Here is a 25,034-nt window from a genome sequence, read left to right as displayed (position 1 = left end):
CTCCCTAGAAAGCCAGGAACCTAGGAAGAAACCTAGAGAGGAACCAAAATGTGTCATGTTGAACTACAGTAATTATTGAAATATAAAAATGATTCAAATTGAACTACAGTAATGCTTCTGCAAGATCATTTGTAATTTCCTTCATGTATTTTGTATTGCCTTGGATAAGAGCATCGGCGATGCATCCTGACCTAGCCCTGCCTCTGGAAGCAGCTCCAGACAAGTAATGGGCCTCGCTAACAAGAAGTACCATCACTGACTCACTCCCATCCTGTCCTTCCTGGTCATCCCCTCTAACAACAGCTGTATGCCTGCACATCCTCCCTGCCCCCCCGGTCTAACACCCTCTTTCCTAATCACTTTTCTGACATTATTTGTCTTCGAGCCTCCACAGTGTTTGATACGTTTGTTATGGACACACTCTCACTCACCATTAGGGTGATAAGTGTCCTGAAAGCCTTCAGTACTTAGCCCCACACACACCCCCCCACACACACACACACACACACTCATGACCCATCTGAGTGATGTCAGAGAGGTTATACTTTCCTTATCACAACTATCTTTGTCCACACACACACACACACACACACACACACACACACCCCAAACATGCCTGTCTAGATGACATCAGGGCCACAGCCTCTCTAACTTACTCTCTCAGATTGTCACATTCTAATAAAAATGATCATTCTGAAGCTTTTTTTTTAATCAATCTCTCCTCCTGAGAAACGTGTGTTATTCCACCAGTAATGTGCCTGAGCCATTTGCTTAACTTGGAGGAATGTGCCCACCAGCTCTTTGGTAATGCATGCATGGATGGGTCGGCAGGCGGGAGAGAAAGAGTATTTTTATAAAGCTACAGTATGTTCCCTCCATTCCAGCTCCAACGAAACCCTCCCTCTCTTTTCCTCCACTCCTCACCTCGCTGTCCATATTTGCGAAAGAATGTGATCTATTCTGGAATTACACTCACAATGCCTTCTCTGCGGAACAGACTAAAGTAGAACAGGCCAGGTATTTTAATGCCATTAGGCCTATGTAAGCTAAAGCCCTAGTGATGGAACTTAAACCTGACCCAGAGGGTGATGTTACTGATTGGTGGATCAGGTTTCATGTGTGACAGGTTCCATGCTAAGCCAGCTCAGATCCACACACTGCCCTGCTGGTGCTGCTTTCCATCCAACTGCTGAAACACTTTCCCCCTCTGTGTGGTGTGGGTCTGAGGCTCTAGAGTCTTGGAGATGGATACATCACCTGAGTTGGAATATTGTTGTACAGAGAGGGAACCCAGTCTAATGTTCATGAGTTGGACGCAACACAGGGAGGGACATTATATCTGCTTTAGCCTTAAATCTGGCTAGAAGTTGCTTCTAGGCACAGATCTAGGAGCAGTTTGCCTCGATCTTGAGCTCAGACCATTCGGGAGAGGAATGCAAACGTGACCTCTTATCAGTGTCTAGGGGGCAACGTCATCCTACTGAGGTGAAACGTTGAAGCAGCAACATTTGCTGCTGTATTCATTCCCACTACTCTGACAACGCAGAGGGAAACTGTTAAAGTGCTGGTCCAAGGCACCTGCAGTGAGCCAGGTCCTCCTCCACCAGACAGCTCTATTCTACACCCCCTCACCTGTCGAAGGGGAGGAATACAGCAAACTGAACTGAGCTGTCACCACTCATTTCCAGCCCCCCAATCAGGACAGACACACACTAGTCCCAGCTGTCAGCTCCCAGGACACTTACTAGGCATCGGGAGCCTGCTACACGCCACCGATCTCACACACACTGACAGGAAACAAACTCTGAGACACATTTACTATTTTGGAAAGTGACTGCCTGTCTCTACAGACCAGCTCCACCAAGGAAGTCATATTTTCATCTGTCACCGGCTCTGGCGTAACGAGCTGGTAATACGCTCTCTTTGTCAGGCGTGCTGATAGACGACTATTGTATCTGAGTGACTCAGTGTTGTGAATAGATGTTTTGATGGGAGTGAGATGTGGCATCTTGGAACTAGGCTATTCTGTCAGACTAGTTTTAACAGACGTCTTTTAAACAGTGTTATGTGGTCACATTGTTTATTTGATGGAGCACAGCCGAATCTAAAAGTCTTCCCTGGCTCGGGAATGTATTAACTGACTAACAAAAGATCCATTGAATTGATTGTACTGTACATGATCATACTCTCTGTAGCCTGCCCATGCAGTCTCACTATTCTTCCTCCTTCTAAGGAGGATATAGTGGCTGTCTTTAAACAAGAGCGAGATAAATGAAATCCCTGTTCAAGTGTTTATTTTAATTTTATTTTAAATGAACACATGCACTGCTAATCAATTTACAGCAAATATTTCTTCAGATTGACAGTTAAGCACCAGATTATCTCTTTAAAAGTGCTCATCTTCACACTCATTACTGGCTAAATGAGGTGGCTGGTTTAGTCTGCTAGAACGGCATCTCCACTCACCACCATGTGGAAGGAGGGAGGGAGGGGAAATACTGTTGGCCATATCCTCTGCTCTGTCTATAATGCTGTGTTTAAGACCTGCTTGTTATTGTGAACAAACGTCTCATTTGGGGAAAGTACCAGTCGTGTGAGTTAACTGAGGTGGGAGATTTCCTTTTCGGTTGAGAGTGTCTTAATTCACAGACTTTTGTGTTTGACACAATCATCCCTATTGCACACTTGTTCTGTGTATAACCTGGTCTGGCTATAACCTATGAATTCTATCCTGGGGTTATGAGGTGTGGTCATAGAGAACAGACATAGCTACAGTAACAGAGATGTTGTGTTAGCGATCAGGCTGTAGAGCCCAGAGGTTGTGGGAGATTTTCCCAGAACTGACTGTGGCCCCCTGGTCTGAGGAAACGAGTCTCTCTTCCTCTTTCGTTCTCCTCTTTCCTCTACCCTGCGTCCCTCTCTCCCCCAACTCTACCTTCCACTGTATCCATATCGCTACACTTCTACTCTCTCCCTTTCTACTCTCTCTCCCTTTCTACTCTCTCTCCTTTCTACTCTCTCCCTTTCTACTCTCTCCCTTTCTACTCTCTCTCCCTTTCTACTCTCTCCCTTTCTACTCTCTCTCCCTTTCTACTCTCTCTCCCTTTCTACTCTCTCTCCTTTCTACTCTCTCCCTTTCTACTCTCTCCTTTCTACTCTCTCCTTTCTACTCTCTCCTTTCTACTCTCTCCCTTTCTACTCTCTCTCCTTTCTACTCTCTTCCTTTCTCTCTCTCCCTTTCTCTCTCTCCTTTCTACTCTCTCTCCTTTCACTCTCTCCCTTTCTACTCTCTCCTTTCTTCTCTCTCCTTTCTCTCTCTCCCTTTCTACTCTCTCCTTTCTACTCTCTCTCCCTTTCTTCTCTCTCCTTTCTACTCTCTCCTTTCCTCTCCTTTCTACTCTCTCCTTTCTCTCTCCTTTCTACTCTCTCTCTTTCTCTCTCTTTCTCTCTCTCCTTTCTACTCTCTCCTTTCTACTCTCTCCTTTCTACTCTCTCCCTTTCTACTCTCTCTCCTTTCTACTCTCTCCCTTTCTTCTCTCTCCTTTCTACTCTCTCTCCTTTCTACTCTCTCTCCTTTCTACTCTCTCCCTTTCTACTCTCTCTCCTTTCTACTCTCTCTCCTTTCTCTATGGTGCCCAGGGCAGGTCTGGGAGATGATGCTCAGATAAGACACCTTTCATTAGCTCTACTCTGCAGCAGGAAATGAATGCTAAGCGAGCGGATAGATTCCAAACACACACACACACATTTTTCCTCGCTCTCTCGCTTTTCTCTCTCGCTCCTTCTCTCCTCTGGCCAGGCTTAATGAATGGCCGATTTATTTGGTCGGCAACAGAAAACATAATCTAGACTGCACCCAATCAAACAACACAGAGACATGCAGCATCCCCTGTGCATGATAAACAGGTTGTTACCTGGATTCTGTGGGGACTGGTGGAGGCTGTGATAAATATAGAGCCTCAGCCCAGACACTGCTGAATGTCTCTTTCTCTCTCAGGGCTTACTGTATGTCTATCTGAATTATTCATGCTTCGTCATTTACCACCTGAAAGCATATTATGCACAACTTCATGAGGTTTGTTTTTGTCTCTCTATATTGTCTTGGTTCAGGAGATGTTTGAGGCTCTGTTCCTGTCCTATGATGAGCGGGTGACGTTCCAGCTGTTCAAGAGCTTCCGGCGTGTCCGTATCAACTTCAGCAACCCCAAAGCAGCCGCAAGCGCCAGGATAGAGCTGCACGAGACGCCCTTCAGGGGCAAGAAGCTCAAACTCTACTTCGTCCAGGTCAGTATTTATACAGTACAACAGGCAGGACTGACTTTGATTTACCCATATCATAGTTCTGTTGCCTATTGCTGGAAGGAAAGGACACCTTAAGACACTAGCTTTAGTTATGGTGTATAGTTCAGGGAAAAAACTGTGTTTATGGAAAATGTTTTGTCACCGTTGCAGTGTGACTAACGTTAAAAGCCTCTCCAGGGTGTGTGTGCGTGTGTGCGTGCGTGCGTGCGTGCGTGCGTGTGTGTGTGTGTGCGCGTGTGCTGTCCTCCTTACAGCAGCGTGTGATTGCTCCACATTAGCCAATAGGCCTGTCTAATTCCTTTCCCAAAGGATATCAGGGTCACAAACACTCCGCTGAGGCAGAGAGAAAGAGAGATTAAGTCCATGAGTTATTCTCCTGTTAGAGAAGACCCATTATCTGCAGGACCAAATGTTCCGTTGTGTTGCCTGGGGGCTAGAGCACACTCCACAGCACTCTGGTGATCTACATGCACCCTTAACACCGTTGGTAGAACGCGGATGTTGCCAGTTTTCAGGGGTACAGTATTTTCAACCTGTCCTCCGTTTCCCCTGAAAAACGGAAGTGGGGACTCCGCTCAGCCGTCTTTCTATACCTGCGCTACATTAGGTTCACCAGCATGTGATCTGCACTAATTTAGGCCTATTAGCTATTAGTCAAGATGACAGGCCTGGTGGCGATGATGAGGGTCTGTACCTCACTGGACAAGGTTTTTGTTCAAGCCTATTACTAAGAGACATCGGATTCAAACGCATTCACTAATAATTGGTTTCTTTCTCTCTCTCTCTTCCTCCCTCCCTCAGGTCCAGAACCCAGTATCAGACGGTGATAACCTGCACCTGGCTCCTCCTCAGCCCTCTAAACAGTTCCTCATCTCCCCTCCCGGCTCACCGCCCATTGGCTGGCAGCAGATAGACGAGGCCACGACCGTCATCAACTACGACCTGCTCTATGCGGTGGCCAAGCTGGGCCCCGGTGAGTTATACCACTGTGTAGTGCATACTGTCTCTTACAGAGCGACCGCTCGCTGTCTGTTTTAATTTGTCAGTCTCAATCCATCTCTCACAACTTTCAATTACTTTCCATGTTTCCTTCTCTCACTCATTTCTGTCTCCCATTCTCTGTCTGATCTTTCTATTGTCCCATTCTCTTGCTTGATAGCTACAGTGGGGGGGGGGGAAGTATTTGATCCCCTGCTGATTTTGTACGTTTGCCCACTTACAAAGAAATGATCAGTCTATAATTTTAATAGTAGGTTTAGTTGAACAGTGAGAGACAGAATAACAACAAAAAAATCCAGAAAAGCGCATGTCAAAAATGTTATAAAATGATTTGCATTTTAATGAGGGAAATAAGTATTTGACCCCTCTGCAAAACATGACTTAGTACTTGGTGGCAAAACCCTTGTTGGCAATCACAGAGGTCAGACGTTTCTTGTAGTTGGCCACCAGGTTTGCACACATCTCAGGAGGGATTTTGTCCCACTCCTCTTTGCAGATCTTCTCCAAGTCATTAAGATTTCGAGGCTGACGTTTGGCAACTCGAACCTTCAGCTCCCTCCACAGATTTTCTATGGGATTAAGGTCTGGAGACTGGCTTGGCCACTCCAGGACCTTAATGTGCTTCTTCTTGAGCCACTCCTTTGTTGCCTTGGCCGTGTGTTTTGGGTCATTCTCATACTGGAATACCCATCCACGACCCATTTTCAATGCCCTGGCTGAGGGAAGGAGGTTCTCACCCAAGATTTGACGGTACATGGCCCCGTCCATCGTCCCTTTGATGCGGTGAAGTTGTCCTGTCCCCTTAGCAGAAAAACACCCCCAAAGAATAATGTTTCCACCATTTTGGTCTCATCTGACCATAACACTTTCACCAGTTGTCCTCTGAGTCATTCAGATGTTCATTGGCAAACTTCAGACGGGCATGCATATGTATTCTTGAGCAGGGGGACCTTGCGGGCGCTGCAGGATTTCAGTCCTTCACGGTGTAGTGTGTTACCAATTGTTTTCTTGGTGACTGTGGTCCCAGCTGCCTTGAGATCATTGACAAGATCCTCCCGTGTTGTTCTGGGCTGATTCCTCACCGTTCTCATGATCATTGCAACTCCACGAGGTGAGATCTTGCATGAAGCCCCAGGCCGAGGGATATTGACAGTTCTTTTGTGTTTCTTCCATTTGCGAATAATCGCACCAAATGTTGTCACCTTCTCACCAAGCTGCTTGGCGATGGTCTTGTATCTCATTCCAGCCTTGTGTAGGTCTACAATATTGTCCCTGACATCCTTGGAGAGCTCTTTGGTCTTGGCCATGGTGGAGAGTTTGGAATCTGATTGATTGATTGCTTCCGTGGACAGGTGTCTTTTATACAGGTAACAAGCTGAGATTAGGAGCACTCCCTTTAAGAGTGTGCTCCTAATCTCAGCTCGTTACCTGTATAAAAGACACCTGGGAGCCAGAAATCTTTCTGGTTGAGAGGGGGTCAAATACTTATTTCCCTCATTAAAATACAAATACATTTCTAACATTTCTGACATGCGTTTTTCTGGATTTTTTTGTTGTTATTCTGTCTCACTGTTCAAATAAACCTACCATTAAAATTATAGACTGATCCTTTCTTTGTCAGTGGGCAAACGTACAAAATCAGCAGGGGATCAAATACTTTTTTCCCCCACTGTATTTGTCATTCACCCTCTCGTTCCCTCTCTCACATCTCTCACTTGTAAATATATCCGCTCTGTAAATATATCCGCTCTGTAAATATATCCGCTCTGTAAATATATCCGCTCTGTAAATATATCCGCTCTGTAAATATATCTACACTGTAAATATATCCGCTCTGTAAATATATCCACTCTGATACCACTCTGTAAATATATCCGCTCTGTAAATATATCCACTCTGATACCACTCTGTAAATATATCCACTCTGTAAATATATCCGCTCTGTAAATATATCCGCTCTGTAAATATATCCGCTCTGTAAATATATCCGCTCTGTAAATATATCCGCTCTGTAAATATATCTGCACTGTAAATATATCCACTCTGTAAATATATCCACTCTGATACCACTCTGTAAATATATCCACTCTGTAAATATATCCACTCTGATACCACTCTGTAAATATATCCAGTTCTATGTGAGCGTCATGTAACTGGACATCCTAGATCACCTACCCTCGGTTAAGCAGGGGATCAGGTCAAATCATTGTTGTTTAAAGTGGAAATCTGAAGTTCAAACAATAACAAAGCACCTCTCAGCCACTGATATGGTGAACAGCTGAGGGATGTGGCTGGAGAAATGTAACTACTCTCAAACTCATGCTCAGAGCTATGGATACAAGGACTGACCATCCATGATATCACAATTATAGTTTTAAGCATGCATTTGTATTTATTTGCATTTATTATGGATCCCCATTAGCTGCTTCCCTTCGTTACGGCAGTTAGACATTTTTTAAAACATTACAATACATTCACAACAGATTTCACAACATATTAAGTATGTGCCCTCAGGCCTTACTCTACTACCACATATGATTTGATTTGATTTGACATATCCACAACACAAAATCCATGTGTAGGTGTGTGTATAGTGCGTATGTTATCGTGTGTGTGTATGCATGTGTCTGTGCCTGGGTTTGTGTTGCTTCACAGTCCCCGCTGGTCCATAAGGTGTATTATCTGTTTCTTTAATCGAATTTTACTGCTTGCATGAGTTACTTTTATTTATTTATTTTATTTCATCTTTATTTAAACAGGGAGTCACATTGAGATTAAAAATCTCTTTGACAAGAGAGCCTTCTACACATTACAATAAAAACAGAATAAAACATACACGTGTATAAAACAATATAAACGGAGCAAAAAAAGAAACGTCCCTTTTTCAGGACCCTGTCTTTCAAAGCTAATTCGTAAAAATCCAAATAACTTCACAGATCTTTATTGTAAAGGGTTTAAACACTGTTTCCCATGCTTGTTCAATGAACCATAAACAATGAATGAACATGCACCTGTGGAACGGTCGTTAAGACGCTAACAGCTTACAGACGGTAGACAATTAAGGTCACAGTTATGAAAACTTAGGACACTAAAGAGGCCTTTCTACTGACTCTGAAAAACACCAAAAGAAAGATGCCCAGCGTCCCTGCTCATCAGCGTGAACGTGCCTTAGGCATGCTGCAAGGAGGCATGAGGACTGCAGATGTGGCCAGGGCAATAAATTGCAATGTCTGTACTGTGAGACACCTAAGACAACGCTACAGGGAGACAGGACAGACAGCTGATCATCCTCATAGTGGCAGACTATGTGTAACAACACCTGCATAGGATCGCTACATCCGAACATCACACTTGCGGGACAGGTACAGGATGGCAACAACAACTGCCCGAGTTACACCAGGAACGCACAATCCCTCCATAAGTGCTCAGACTGTCCGCAATAGGCTGAGAGAGGCTGGACTGAGGGCTTGTAGGCCTGTTATAAGGCAGGTCCTCACCAGACATCACCGGCAACAACGTTGCCTATGGGCACAAACCCACCGTCGCTGGACCAGACAGGACTGGCAAAAAATGCTCTTCACTGACAAGTCGCGGTTTTGCCTCACCAGGGGTGATGGTCGGATTCTCGTTTATCGTCGAAGGAATGAGCGTTACACCGAGGCCTGTACTCTGGAGCGGGATCGATTTGGAGGTGGAGGGTCCGTCATGGTCTGGGGAGGTGTGTCACAGCATCATCGGACTGAGCTTGTTGTCATTGCAGGCAATCTCAATGCTGTGCGTTACAGGGAAGACATCCTCCTCCCTCATGTGGTACCCTTCCTGCAGGCTCATCCTGACATGACCCTCCAGCATGACAATGCCACCAGCCATACTGCTCGTTCTGTGCGTGATTTCCTGCAAGACAGGAATGTCAGTGTTCTGCCATGGCCAGCGAAGAGCCCGGATCTCAATCCCATTGAGCACCTCTGGGACCTGTTGGATCGGAGGGTGAGGGCTAGGGCCATTCCCCCCAGAAATGTCCGGGAACTTGCAGGTGCCTTGGTGGAAGAGTGGGGTAACATCTCACAGCAAGAACTGGCAAATCTGGTGCAGTCCATGAGGAGGAGATGCGCTGCAGTACTTAATGCAGCTGGTGATCACACCAGATACTGACTGTTACTTTTGATTTTGACCCTCCCCCTTTCGTTCAGGGACACATTATTCAATTTCTGTTAGTCACATGTCTGTGGAACTTGTTCAGTTTGTTGAATCTTGTTATGTTCATACAAATATTTACACATGTTAATTTTGCTGAAAATAAGTTGACAGTGACAGGACGTTTCTTTTTTTGCTGAGTTTAATTCAGCACAATAAACAAAAATAAACACTTAAATAAAAGCAATCACATTCAACTACATAGAGGTCCTCAATCAATAATGTAAACTGCCTGAGTGGCACCAGCACATCTAGCTGCAGTGAACTCTGTAGATTGTTCCACAAATTAGGGGGGGAACTAAACGCAGATTTTCCCAAATCTGTGGAGACGTGAGGTAACTCTAGTGTTATCCATTCCTGTGAACGGCTTTGGTAACTTCTTATCTTAATAAATGATGTTACATATAGAGGGAGTTTCTGTAAAATTGCTATGTAAATACATTTGAAGTCGTAAGTTTACATACACCTTAGCGAAATACATTTAAACCCAGTTTTTCACAATTCCTGACATTTAATCGTAGTAAAAATTCCCTGTCTTAGGTCAGTTAGGATCACCACTTTATTTTAAGAATGTGAAACGTCAGAATAATAGTAGAGAGAATGATTTATTTCAGATTTTATTTCTTTCATCACATTCCCAATGGGTCAGAAGTTTACATACACTCAATTAGTTTTTGGTAGCATTGCCTTTTAATTGTTTAACTTGGGTTGAACGTTTCAGGGAGCCTTCCACAAGCTTCCCACAATAAGTTGGGTGAATTTTGGCCCATTCCTCCTGACAGCGCTGGTGTAACTGAGTCAGGTTTGTAGGCCTCCTTGCTCGCACACGCTTTTTCAGTTCAGCCCACACATTTTCTATAGGATTGAGGTCAGGGCTTTGTGATGGCCACTCCAATACCTTGACTTTGTTGTCCTTAAGCCATTTTGCCACAACTTTTGAAGTATGCTTGGGGTCATTGTCCATTTGGAAGACCCATTTGCGACCAAGCTTTTACTTCCTGACTGATGTCTTGAGATGTTGCTTCAATATATCCACATCATTTTTTCCCCTCATGATTTCATCTATTTTGTGAAGTGCACCAGTCCCTCCTGCAGCAAAGCACCCCCACAACATGATGCTGCCACCCCCGTGCTTCACGGTTGGGATGGTGTTCTTCGGCTAGCAAGCGTCCCCCTTTTTCCTCCAAACATAATGATGGTCATTATGGCCAAACAGTTCTCTGGCTTTTTTTATGGCGCTATTGGAGCAGTGGCTTCTTCCTTGCTGAGCGGCCTTTCAGGTTATGTCATTATAGGACTCGTTTTACTGTGGATATAGATACTTTTGTACCTGTTTCCTCCGGCATCTTCACTAGGTCCTTTTCTGTTGTTCTGGGATTGATTTGCATTTTTTGCACCAAAGTATGTTCATCTCTAGGAGACAGAACGCGTCTCCTTCCTGAGCGGTATGACGGCTGCGTGGTCCCATGGTATCTATACGTGCGTACTATTGTTTTGTACAGATGAACGTGGTACCGTCAGGCGTTTGGAAATTGCTCCCAAGGATGAACCAGACTTGTGGAGGTCTACATTCTTTTCTGAGGTCTTGGCTGACTTCTTTTGATTTTCCCATGATGTCAAGCAAAGAGGCACTGAGTTTGAAGGTAGGCCTTGAAAAACATCCACAGATACACCTCCAGTTGACTCAAATGATGTCAATTAGCCTATCAGAAGCTTCTAAAGCCATGACTTCATTTTCTGGAATTGTCCAAGCTGATTAAAGGCACAGTCAACTTAGTGTATGTAAACTTCTGACCCACTGGAATTATGATACAGTGAATTATAAGTGAAATAATCTGTCTGTAAACAATTGTTGGAAAAATTACTTGTGTCATGCACAAAGTAGATGTCCTAACCAACTTGCCAAAACTATAGTTTGTGGAGTGGTTGAAAAACTAGTTTTAATGACTCCAACCTAAGTGTATGTAAACATCTGACTTCAACTGTAAATTAAATAAAATCCAGCTCTCTTTCTACAGACAGAGGTCCATCCCACATTTTTATACAGACTGCAATGATGAGTTCTAAAATTGTTCCCTGTGATAAAAAGTATTGCTAAATGGTAGACTGCGTCCAAGGGTTTTAAAACAGAGGTTGCCGCATGCATGTAAACAATATCACCAAAATCCAAAACAGGGAGAAGCGTTGTTTGAACAATATTTCTCCTATTTTTAATACTAAGTTGTGATCTATATTTCGATATAAAAAAAAACTATCTTGGATATGAGCTTTTTAGTCAGATTTTCTATATGCGTTACGAAGGATAACTTGTCATCAATCCAGACACCCAGGTACTTCTATTGCGAAACAAGCTCAATTTGGGCTCCATTTATAGCTCAAATATGCAGGTTGTCAGGGTCAACATTTCATGACCTAAAGAACAGGAATGGCTTGGTTTTACTTGTATTTAACACTAATTTAAGATCTGTAAGTGATTTCTGAATTGAATCAAAGTCATGCTGAAGTTCACGAATGGCCTGCTGCACTGAGGTGGCACAAAATTGTGTCATCTGCATAGAGATGAATGTTACAAGTATTAACAATGTTTCCTATGTCATTAATATACAAAGTCAACAATAATGGACCCAACATTTATCCCAGAGGGACACCTCTTTGAATCTCAAGAAATTCAGGATGGCCTGAGTTCTGTCACTAAGATAATTCTGAAACCATAAACAGGCTGTATATCCCAGGCCTACTCGTTATCATTTCTTCAGCAAAACAGAATGATCAACAGTGTCGAGTGCCTTTGACAGGTCAATAAACAATGCATCACAGCTATTTTTAGCATCCAAGGCATGGACAAGATCATTAACAACTAGCGTTGTTTTCAGTTTATTTATTTAACCTTTATTTAACTAGACAAGTCAGTTAAGAACAAATTGTTATTTACAATGACAGCCTACCCCAGCCAAACCCGGACGACGCTGGGCCAATTGTGCGCCGCCCTATGGGACTCCCAATCACGGCCGGATGTGATACAGCCTGGAATCGAACCAGGGACTGTAGTAACGCCTCTTGCACTGAGATGCAGTGCCTTAGACCGCTGCGCCACTCGGGAGCCATGGTTGCTGTGGTAGTAATATGCCCAGGCCTAAACCCTGATTGGTTTATATTAAGAATACAATTATCAGATAAAAAGGAACGAAGTTGTACATTAACCAAGTATTCAAGAATCCTTTATAAACAAGGTATTGTTGAAATATGGCGATAGTTGTCAAGATCATTTGTATCCCCACCCTTATGGAGTGACAGCACATACGTGGATTTCCATGCTTTTGGAATACTTCCTGATAAAAATGTTAAATTAGAAATGTGAGCTACTGAGTCAGCAATAAGAGGTGCTGCACACTTGAGCAGACTAGGCTCCAAATGATCAGCCCCTGTGGATTTTTTTGTCTAATGTTAACAAAGCATCCAGGACTTCTTTATCAATGAATTTCCGAAAAGAAATCTCCTGACCAGCGTTTTCAGTATCATTCAATAGATTTTCACCATCTACATCCAAACTACTGCTTTGAAAATACATTCAAATATAAAGCCCGCAGAGATAAAATGGTGATTAAATGCATTAATGATTTCAATTTTGTCAGTAATAGGGCCAGAATCTAAATGAATTTCTTTGGGGAGAGAAGAGGAGACGCAACCCTAAAGTGATTTAACAGCTTTCCAACATTTGTCTGGGTTCCCTGTACATTAAGATAGTGTATTAACATAATAATCTGATTTAGCTTTTTTAACTAGTTTTACACACCGATTTCTCAATCGCCTGAAAGACTGCCAGTCTGGGCCCGAGTCTGTGAATCTAGCTTTGGCCCGTGCAGCATCTCTGTTGTGTATGACTTCAGATAGCTCTGGACTGAACCAAGGGCAATTCTCGGTTTTTGTAAAGGGAGCATGTTAATCTACAATACAATTGAAAACATTTGAGAAGTAGTTCAGAGCCAACTCTGGGTCAGGTATAGATGCAATACAATCAAAGTCACCAACATAAAGGTCACAAAAAAAGGCCTGTTCATTGAAATGTTTAAAATTCCTCTTGTTGATAAAACAAGGTTTGGATCGAGGCATCCGTATATCCCTGACACATGGGGCGGCAGGGTAGCCTAGTGGTTAGAGCGTTGGGCTAGTAACCGAAAGGTTGCAAATTCAAATCCCCGAGCTGACAAGGTACAAATTCCTAGGCCGTCATTGAAAATAAGAATTTGTTCGTAACTGACTTGCCTAGTTAAATAAAGGTAAAATAAATACAATTTTCAAAAAATACAATGGAACAGTGGTCACTAATATCCAAAGCAAATACCCCACTCCCAGTATATTTCTCTGGAGTATTTGTAAGTATGAGGTCAATCAAAGTCGATTTCGTAGGGTCCTTTAAGTTTGGATGAGTGGCCTTTGTAATCAGCTGGGTCACATTTAGATTAGTACACCTGATGTGAAATAGAGTTCCATGTAGTCAAGGCACTATTACATTTACATTTACGTCATTTAGCAGACGCTCTTATCCAGAGCGACTTACAAATTGGTGCATTCACCTTATGATATCCAGTGAAACAACCACTTTACAATAGTACATCTATATCTTTTGGGGGAGGGTGGGGGGGGTTAGAAGGATTACTTAATCCTATCCCAGGTATTCCTTAAAGAGGTGGGGTTTCAGGTGTCTCCGGAAGGTGGTGATTGACTCCGCTGTCCTGGCGTCGTGAGGGAGCTTGTTCCACCATTGGGGTGCCAGAGCAGCGAACAGTTTTGACTGGGCTGAGCGGGAACTGTGCTTCCGCAGAGGTAGGGAGGCAAGCAGGCCAGAGGTGGATGAACGCAGTGCCCTTCTTTGGGTGTAGGGACTGATCAGAGCCTGAAGGTACAGAGGTGCCGTTCCCCTCACAGCTTCATAGGCAAGCACCATGGTCTTGTAGCAGATGCGAGCTACAACTGGCCGAGGTTCAGCTTGAGGTGGTGATCCGTCATCCACACTGATATGTCTGCCAGACATGCAGAGATGCGATTCGCCACCTGGTTATCAGAAGGGGGAAAGGAGAAGATGAATTGTGTGTCGTCTGCGTAGCAATGATAGGAGAGACCATGTGAGGATATGACAGAGCCAAGTGACTTGGTGTATAGCGAGAATAGGAGAGGGCCTAGAACTGAGCCATGGGGGACACCAGTGGTGAGAGCACGTGGTGCGGAGACAGATTCTCGACATGCCACCTGGTAGGAGAGACCTGTCAGGTAGGACGCAATCCAAGAGTGAGCCGCGCCGGAGATGCCCAACTCGGAGAGGGTGGAGAGGAGGATCTGATGGTTCACAGTATCAAAGGCACCAGATAGGTCTAGAAGGATGAGAGCAGAGGAGAGAGAGTTAGCTTTAGCAGTGCGGAGAGCCTCCATGACACAGAGAAGAGCAGTCTCAGTTGAATGACCAGTCTTGAAACCTGACTGATTTGGATCAAGAAGGTCATTCTGAGAGAGATGGCAAGAGAGCTGGCCAAGGACGGCACGCTCAAGAGTTTTGGAGAGGAAAGAAAGAAGGGATACTGGTCTGTAGTTGTTGACATCGGAGGGATCGAGTGTAGGTTTTTTGAGAAGGGGTGCAACTCTCGCTCTCTTGAAGACGGAAGGGGCGTAGCCAGCGGTCAAGGATGAGTTGATGAGCGAGGTGAGGTAAGGGAGAAGGTCTCTGGAAATGGTCTGGAGAAGAGAGGAGTACAGTGCACCTCCCATGTACTGTGCACCTCCTATGTAGTACTGTGCACCTCCCATCGTCTGTTCTGGACTTTGGGGACTGTGATCTCTGGTGGCATGTCTTGTGGGGTATGCATGGATGTCCACTGTGAGTCAGTAGTTCAAACAGGCAGCTCGGTGCATTCAACATGTCAATACTTCTCCCAAATACAAGTAGTGATGAAGTTAATCTCTCCTCCACTTTGGGCCAGGAAAGATTGACATGCATATTATTAATGTTAGCTGTGTACATCCAAGGGCCAGCCGTGCTGCCCTGTTTCTTAAGTCCCTCTTTGTGGCACCTGACCACACAACTGAACAGTAGTCCAGGTGTGACAAAACTAGGGCCTGTAGGACCTGCCTTGTTGATAGTGCTGTTAAGAATGCAGAACAGCTCTTTATTATGGACAGACTTCTCCCCATCTTAGCTACTGTTGCATCAACATGTATTGACCGTGACAGTTTACAATTTCGTTTTTGAAATATGTAAGACTAGCTTATTCCTTGCCACCCATTCTGAAACTAACTCCAGCTCTTTGTTAAGTGTTGCAGTCATTTTAGTCACTGTGGAACCTGACATGTACACAATTGGCTCAGCATCGTTCGGGTTAGGGGAGGGTTTGGCCGGGGTAGGCTGTCATTGTAAATAATAATTTGTTCTTAACTGACATGCCTTGTTAAAGGTTAAAAAAAGCAATTTCTTTTGCCTCATCCCTCTCAACCATGCCGTTTTTAAATTCCTCATCAATCCACAGGGATTTAACAGTTTTTACAGTCGTTTTCTTAATGGGTCCATGCTTATTAGTAACTGGTATAAGCAATTTCATAAATGTGTCAAGTGCAGCATCTGGTTGCTCCTCATTACACACCACGGACCAACAAATATTCTTTACATCAACAACGTAGGAATCGCTACAAAGCTTTGTATGACCTCTTATGCACTATATTAGGCCCAGCCTTTGGAACTTTGATTTTCCTTGATATGGCTATTATATTGTGATCACTACATCCTATGGATTTGGTTACTGCTTTCAAACACATTTCTGCAGTATTAGTAAAGATGTGATCAATACATGTTGATGATTTCCTTCCTGTGTTGTTTGTAACTACCCTGGTAGGTTGATTGATAACCTGAACCTGTTTTCAGGCACTAGTTACAGTTTAAAGCTTTCTCTTGAGTGGGCAGCCTTATGAAAGCCGGTCAATATTTAAATCACCCAGAAAATATACCTCTCTATTGATATCACATACATTAACAAGCATTTCACACGTTATCCAGATACTGACTGTTAACACTTGGTGGTCTATAGCAGTTTCCCACCAGAATGGGATTTAGGTAAGGCAGATGAACCTGTAGCCATATTACTTCTGCAGTATTTAACATGAGATCCTCTCTAAGCTTTACAGGAATGTGGTTTTGAATATAAACAGCCACACCTCCACCTTTGGCATTTCTGTCTTCTGTAGATCTTCTAACCGTGTATTGCTACCACTGTATCATCAAAGGTATTATCTAAGTGAGTTTCAGAGATTGTCAGAATATGAATGTCATCTGTTACTAGTGTGACGGCCTCTCCCTGCTCTGTCCACTGGGTTTTGCTGTGCTTACATCCTGCAGGAGATTGGTGGGCGGAGCTGGGAGGGTCGTCAGTGCTGATGGGGCTCAGCTGTGGCATAAAGCCACTGTTTCCCCATTCAGCAAGAGATTCCTCTCTCCATGTGTACCTTTGGTTGTTTCATTGTGGCTTTGGCAGTTGAACCCTAATTTACTGACCTTCATGCCTCATCTGATTATTGTTGTGAGTGTTTACTTTATTTATGGAATAAATTCACTTTACTCAGTGTGTAGTTTCCCATTGTTTGTTACAATCTTGAGCCAGGTTGTAACACTAGCAAATTATTGATTTCATGAACCTTGTTTCTTAAACTACATACGTGAGCTATTTTCAACACTTTTCTGGGATTTTTGATTGTTTTTCTTGCATTACTGGGAAGCTTAGCAGAGGTAGACATGCTTGGGTTATTTATGTTAGTGCTGGGTGAGCTGCACACAGTGCTAGGGCACACCACCTCTGTGCTAACAGTATAACTCTGGTTCATAGGAATATGATTACTGCATACAATAGCTGTAGGATCAGCAGAGGCATTCAGGGCAGTAAGAGGGACATAAATTAGGTTACTTACATTGTCTTCCAACGCCCGTAGAATAATGTACATTTGCTGAAGCATTATGACAACTCAGCGAGACAATGGTAGGGATTAACTGAGCTGGGCTTGGGTCATTGATAAGACATTATAATATGAGCTTTGTTTCCAGAAGGTATCAAAAGTGTTTTTTTTTCTTCAATAATCAATTGGTATATTTAATTAATTTATAAGTCTTAAAATGGATGTAGCAACTGCAGGTTGCCTCTTGAAAGGATTGATGGTCTCAAGTCACACCGGTCAGAACCTGTACCTTTTTAAACTTCTTAGTATTCATAGAATACGTCCTCTGGCATCAATCACTGTCTGTTCTATAATCAGCCCTAATTCAACCCTCTGTGTACAGAACAAGGGCATAGAGACACAACAACAAAGACTGAGAGTGAAGGAGAATTTATATGAGCTGGACCCCAGTTGACCTTCAGATGCCGTATAGAGACATCAGTAAGTTTTACTGCCATACAATGTAAAGCCCTTTGAGTCCTTAAAATTAATTTATGATCATAACAAGAGTATTAACTCCTGTATCTTTCCACTTCAGAGTATAGGGAAGGTTGTGTTCTGGCATGTTCTGGCGTTTATGACCGTGTCATGTCCAGTTAGTGTTTGTAGTGGACCACACTCTCTACCGACAGAGTAGATGACCGCTCAGGATGTAACCATCCATTTCACAAGAGTCAGTCAGGTCAACCTCTCTACAACCCCAGCTGTTGGCCTAATTAAGTACTGTTCCCATGGGGAATGTGTTCCACAAGATTTATTACAGGCAACAAGCTATTTACATATGTATTTAAACTGAGGAAGGACATTCCGCACAAGGTTGTGTGTGACATTCTAGTAAAAGAGGGGAGAGTTCATCTAAAATAACTATGTATTTAGATCCATGGACATGTTTAGCACTGTCTGTCAGACTATGCAATATTTCCCAGTAGGCTTCCTATGACATGTATTGATTTAAAAAGCATTTCACACACAGTAAAATATGAGGTTGAGATGGAGCAACTTGTCTGTCTGTAATACAGTATCTCTCACCAGTTTAAGACACGAGGCATCACTTTTGATTTAAAGAACATCACTCCAGTCAGAATGTATCCTATCCGCCTTCACTCCTCTGCTCCAGTCTGCCTCTGTTTTTCATGCCATCAGAGGGGCTGTGCTAGTGTGCTAAATGTAATATGCCACCGACTTGAAAGAGCTGCACGCCAAAGCAGTGCCACTCTCTCCACAAAGGTTCTGCTGCGCGTCGCCATGTCAACCATAAATAATGCATGAGGCTGAGAGACATCGACGACCTGTGCCTACTGAACTCGATACACCACGGGCTTATTAATCTCTGCTATGAGAGGAATATCAACAGTCCTCTCATTAAAGGAAAACTTCACCGCCAGACATTATTTGGTGTGTTTTTCCAGTCTCCCTACATAATTCTGATTGATGAGAGGGTGTTTCAGACATAATTATGCATCCAGCTAAAGTGCATAATTATGTCTGAAACACCCTCTCATCAATCAATCAATCAATCTAAAAATAAATGGAGTCACATTTTGGAGCAATAATTGTGGCCTTTGTGTTTCGCCGATTGCACGATCACGATAGCGGCGATTAGATATGGTTGTCCTTGCTCAATAGAGCCTTTGGACTGCCAGGACATTGCAGGATATCTAAGTTGACTCATTTTTCCTGGCTTTGTAAAGACTACAGCCTGACGGGAGGTCTACTTTCTTGTTCCCACTTTCGAAGGCAGGCTTTTCAAAACAGGGGCGGTACAAGTTTACAGCTTCACTAGAGATATGTTACCATGCACTATCTATCGGAGATTGCTAATGAATTAGCTACAATGGCTGCTTCTGATGATTCCTCTTTCCAAGAAGAACTGGACATTGATTTGATTAGATTTTTTTGAAATGTTCTTTTACATAGGAACATACAGCCCTATTTATTTGAGCCGGAATACACTGAAGAGGAGTTGAGACCGAGAAAAATAATTGCAAGACAAGCAAGCAGTGGTGGTAGCCTAGACCAGCTGGACCAGGACTCAGGAGAGCAAATGACAAACAAGTAAGTTGTTTTGCTGTCGGTAGCTAGCTAGTATTATAAACTGGGTGGTTCGAGCCCTGAATGCTGATCGGCTGACAGCCGTGGTATATCAGACCGTATACCACGGGTATGACAAAACAGTTATTTTTACTGCTCTAATTACGTTGGTAAACAGTTTATAATTGCAATAAGGCACCTCTGGGGTTTGTGATATATGGCCAATATACCATGGCTAAGGGCTGTATCCAGGCACTCCGCGTTGTGTCTTGCTTAGGAACAGCCCTTAGCTGTGGTATATTGGCCATATACCACACCTCCTCGGGCATTATTGCTTAAATATAACCTCTCTTCTTACACAAAGCAGTGTTGTTCAGTTCAGTACAATTTGGTGATTGATTCGGCCATAACAGGACTTGTAAGTACCATTACAAGACAAGTTTAGCTAGCTAGCTGCTTTTGCTATACCTAAAATGTACTGTAGTCTAACGTTATAGCTATTTACCTAACTAGCCTAGCTAGCCTCAGTGCCTCTCATTAGGAGCAAAACTGGATAAATGTTTTGATGATGGTGGAGAGTAAAGGTATGACTTTGGCTTTATTACTCATATTAGTCTTGGAGTAACTATACCTGTGTGTTATAGCTAGCTAGCTAGCTAACATGTCTGTGATATGTCTCATATTCTACACCATGCTGCTACAGTAGAAATACAGAGAGTACACATCGATTGCCCTTGAATGTCTAATAGTGTTTTCGTCTTTCTCTTGCAGACAATGCCGCTTGGATACAAAGAAGTTGATGACTCAAGAGGAGATGCGAAAGGTCCTATAACAACAATCGCCTCCTTGTATCAAAGTGACTCTGAACATCTCACTGCACCACCCCAACACACCCTATGCAAGTATTCCCTTTGTAGAACTGTGGTATGTATTATAAGCATTAGTAGTATATTTATCTTCTACTGTATATACAGTTGAAGTCGGAAGTTTACATACACTTAGGTTGGAGTCAATAAAACTCGTTTTTCAACCACTCCACAAATTTCTTGTTATCAAACTATAGTTTTGGCAAGTCGGTTAGGACATCTACTTTGTGCATGACAAAAGTAATTTTTCCAACAATTGTTTACAGACAGATTATTTCACTTATAATTCACTGTATCACAATTCCAGTGGGTCAGAAGTGTACATGCACTAAGTTGACTGTGCCTTTAAACAGCTTGGAAAATTCCAGAAAATGATGTGACTTTAGAAGCTTCTGATATGCGAATTGACATCATTTGAGTCAATTGGAGGTGTACCTGTGGATGTATTTCAAGGCCTACCTTCAAACTCTTTGCTTGACATCATGGGAAAATCAAATCAGTCAAGACCTCAGAAAAAAAAAATGGTGGACCTCCACAAGTCTGGTTCATCCTTGGGATCAATTTCCAAACGCCTGAAGGTACCACGTTCATCTGCCCAAACAATAGTACGCAAGTATAAACACCATGGGACCACGCAGCCGTCATACCGCTCAGGATGGAGACGTGTTCTGTCTCCTAGAGATTAACGTAGTTTGGTGCAAAAAGTGCAAATCAATCCCAGGACAACAGCATAGGATCTAGTGAAGATGCTGGAGGAAACAGGTGCAAAAGTATCTATATCCACAGTAAAACGAGTCCTATATCGACATAACCTGAAAGGCCGCTCAGCAAGGAAGAAGCCACTGCTCCAAAACCGCCATAAAAAAAGCCAGAGAACTGTTTGGCCATAATGACCATCATTATGTTTGGAGGAAAAAGGGGAGGCTTGCAAGCCGAAGAACACCATCCCAACCGTGAAGCACGGGGGTGGCAGCATCATGTTGTGGGGGTGCTTTGCTGCAGGAGGGACTGGTGCACTTCACAAAATAGATGGCATCATGAGGTAGGAAAATTATGTGGATATATTGAAGCAACATCTCAAGACATCAGTCAGGAAGTTAAAGCTTGGTCGCAAATGGGTCTTCCAAATGGACATTGACCCCAAGCATACTTCCCAAGTTGTTGCAAAATGGCTTAAGGACAACAACGTCAAGGTATTGGAGTGGCCATCACAAAGCCCTGACCTCAATCCTATAGAAAATGTGTGGGCAGAACTGAAAAGGCGTGTGTGAGCAAGGCCTACAAACCTGACTCAGTTACACCAGCTCTGTCAGGAGGAATGGGCCAAAATTCACCCAACTTATTGTGGGAAGCTTGTGGAAGGCATGGTGAAAATCTGAGTTTAACTGTATTTGGCTAAGGTGTATATAAACTTCAACTGTATGTCATACATTGACATAACTGTCCCTGCATACTGCTGTGTAAACTCACCTCGGTCTCCAGAGCAAATAAACTTTGTCTTGAATACAAGCCATGTTTACTTATTTGTTATATTGATAGACTAATCTACATGTTTACTTGCCAACAAATTAAAGTTTAAATGATACACCAACTCCCTGCATCATTTGTTTTAGCAGTAACATTGAACCTAGATTATCCAAATATATTTAATGAATATCACAATGATTTGATCCAGAAGTTGAAGTTAGCACTTTATTGGTTTCTGATAATCTATATTATACCATGGGTAGTTCTAATTCTGAATGGTGATTGGTTAAAACTGCATTCCAGCCGGTGTCTATTCCACAAGTTACCACCAGCTAAATCTATAACGTTAAAATGCCTATCAGACTGCACAATCCACTGTCTCATCAGCCCAGCCAGGCAATTTATAAACTTGATCTCCGCTATAAAAAGCATCTAGACATTATCTCACATATCTTTTAGACTAACATTTAGTTTTCAACAGCGGAGATTTGTATAAACCTTGCTGTCTGTCCCTCCGACATTTGCAACATTGTTTCAATATTCAAATTCGATCTCCAGCTGTCCCATAGTAATGAACGTGTCGGGGCGAGACAGACAGGCAGGCAGCGTTTCTCAGACAGTCGAAATCATGAATCAGCTGGCATCATTTAATCTATATTATACTAGAACATCAGTCTAACTGAATATGGATGTTGTGTTAGTTGAATGTTCTTCAGCTGGTGAACCTCTGCTTGTGAAGGGTAATGGCAGCTGGTTTAGCAGGCTTTGGTGATGTTCTTCAACAGCCACTGCTTCGACCTCTTGCAGAAGATTTGTATGTACGGCAAGTCTCCTGGAAAGACATGAAGAGGATGTGTAAAACATCAATACTGATCATGAGGATGTGTAACCATACAATAAACCATGTTCATCTGTAAACAGAAAAAGGATACAGTAGACTGGTACAGTATGTGTTCTGTTACGTTCAGAGTCAATAATGGGGCATTGAGATGGACTGTTGGCAAAGATGTGAAACGTTTGATGGGGGATTGACTTGTAGACAGTCCAGTTGTGTATTGTTGTATATGAGGGCCTACAGTTGTGCTGTTGGGTAGACAAGCACTGCCAACAATAGTGTGAATAGGTTAGAAAAGTATACTAACAGGCCCTCTCACCCATGCCAAAGAACTGACTGCAAGGGTGTGAAAAGTTTGAGGAGCACAGTTTAGTGTATTGGCAATTTTGTTTTCTCAAGAGGATATTGTGCTTTCATAAATACCTTTGGCTATCCTGGCATGTTTCAACGTCAGATGATGTTGAGCTTAGGCTTATTCCAGGCTGAAAGCTTTCATCCAATGGGTCTACAGGCTCTGCACTACTAACGCTGGTGTCAAGGTCGTCATCAGCAGCAGGATTCGTCTGAAGGACACACAGTAGTCAGTGATTAGACAACATTTTACTACTCTGTCCCCATCAATACACACTCAAATAGGTACAATATCCACCCTCCACGCTCATGTCAATAGATCATGCATACTAACCTTCACACACACACAACCCAACAGACACCAGTCAGTCACCCACACCATCCCCTCCTTAGTAATACCTCCTTTTCTCCAATGTAGACTTCAAGCCTTGTATGAACAATCAACTAAGCCTCCACTACACAGAGACAACGACAGTAGAAGTTGTAAACTACTTGTAAACACACCAGCTATGACAACAAGACACGGACCATGTATATGCCTAGCTCCAGTATTTTTATTTACTGGTCATGGAAAGATTTAGTAGATTTTAGTATGATTTTAGAAGGTGACTTACACTTACTAGTTCCTGGTTTTGAGCTTGATGTTGATGCCGCTGCAGATGTTGATGCGATAGGACTATAAATAGAACGTAAACAAATGTAGTTCGCTAGTTAGATAAGTAACATTAACTACATTAACTTAGCTTGGCTTCTTTTCTGTTGCACTGATGTTGGCTGATCGGATGCCTTCCTCTTTGAAGAGAAGGGGGAAATCAATGGAATAGCATCACTTTTTTCAGACTTCCGTTTCGAAATCCTCTGGCTGAAAGTGCTGGCTACAAACAGTCATTTTTATATTTCTCACATACATTTCTCACACCCTTTAAATCGCACCATCTGATAAACAACATAATCAATCCCTCCCCACCCCCACTCGTCTCGGTTTGAATCACCTCAGCCACTGTGTCAGGCAGTCAGTCGGGAGTGAGTGACAACCACAATTGTGTCTGGTGTGGTAATGATGGCCATCTTTGAGTTAGATTTTTAGTCAGAGCAAGCAGCGGATGCAAATGTCAATCAGTCAGCTATTATGTCTTGTTCATACTACATCTAAAGGGAGTGTCATTCATCTTTTTGTCTGGCATTTTTTATAGCTCACTAAATGCCCAGTACTAGAGTGCTTTTTTTGTCCAGTAGTAGGCCTAACCCTACTCAAAAAGCCAAGTTTGGTATGATGATTATATAGTGTCCAGTAGTTAAGCTTAGTATTGTGAAAGCTATGCTACTACGCTCTGAGAATGCTCCATTTCAGTGAGTATCTAAATGTGCAAGGATTATACAGTATTCCATACAGCCAGAGTCAAGCCCACCTCGAGCACTTCCTGGAAAGAGCCTCAATTTCTCATCAGAACAGCTGTTTCACAGATTCTGGCCATCTTATTTATTTTAATTAACTAGACGTAGCTTGAGCTGCCAATCGCACGGTTAACTCCCACAGTAAATACCCTTAGTCCCAGACAATGATATAAAGAGAGGGGGGGAGCAAGCACCTGCAGTTCCTTGCTAACCTCTCTTCTATTTTAAATATCTCTCTCTTCTATTTTAAGCTGCAGTGGCTATTAAAATGGCTCCAGGTGGTGGGATGAGATGTAGGAACATTTAAATTACGCAACAGTGTTTGGCATTACTGTCAGCTGTCAACCCCCTAGGGAATTCTCTTTCTCTCTCGCCCCCCCCCATCACTATCTTTCTTCTCTCGGTCCCTCTCTCCTCACTCTCTAGCCCTCTCTATCCCTCCTCTCCCTGATCTGATAAATTGGGGTTATCCCCTATACCTTAGGGAATAGCCTGCATGACTGCATAGGCCCACTAACCGGAATATACTGTAGGCCTACAAATAAGATTGGTTACTCATATGACTGACTCAGTTGTATTTTAATAGAATGATCTTCCTGTATCTATCAAAACATGCAATATACTTA

At 43.0% G+C, this 25,034-nt stretch overlaps 1 protein-coding gene across 7 annotated transcripts in view; it reads left to right on the top strand.

The window, feature by feature from the left end:
* The window catches only part of LOC100306775 (regulator of calcineurin 2), a 115,355-nt gene that overhangs the window by 65,780 nt on the left and 24,541 nt on the right, over nucleotides 1–25,034 (top strand). For 6 of the 7 annotated variants that reach the window (XM_014144317.2, XM_014144315.2, XM_014144314.2 and 3 more), the window contains 2 exon segments: nucleotides 4,111–4,284; nucleotides 5,104–5,275. In XM_014144317.2, coding sequence (XP_013999792.1) covers nucleotides 4,111–4,284; nucleotides 5,104–5,275 — 346 coding nt within the window. 7 annotated transcript variants of the gene reach the window in all.

This window comes from Salmo salar, chromosome ssa15, assembly GCF_905237065.1.
Source record: "Salmo salar chromosome ssa15, Ssal_v3.1, whole genome shotgun sequence".
Classification (NCBI taxonomy): domain Eukaryota; kingdom Metazoa; phylum Chordata; class Actinopteri; order Salmoniformes; family Salmonidae; genus Salmo; species Salmo salar.
The sequence above is the reverse complement of the archived record's forward strand: the minus strand, read 5'-3'. Positions and strand labels throughout refer to the sequence as shown.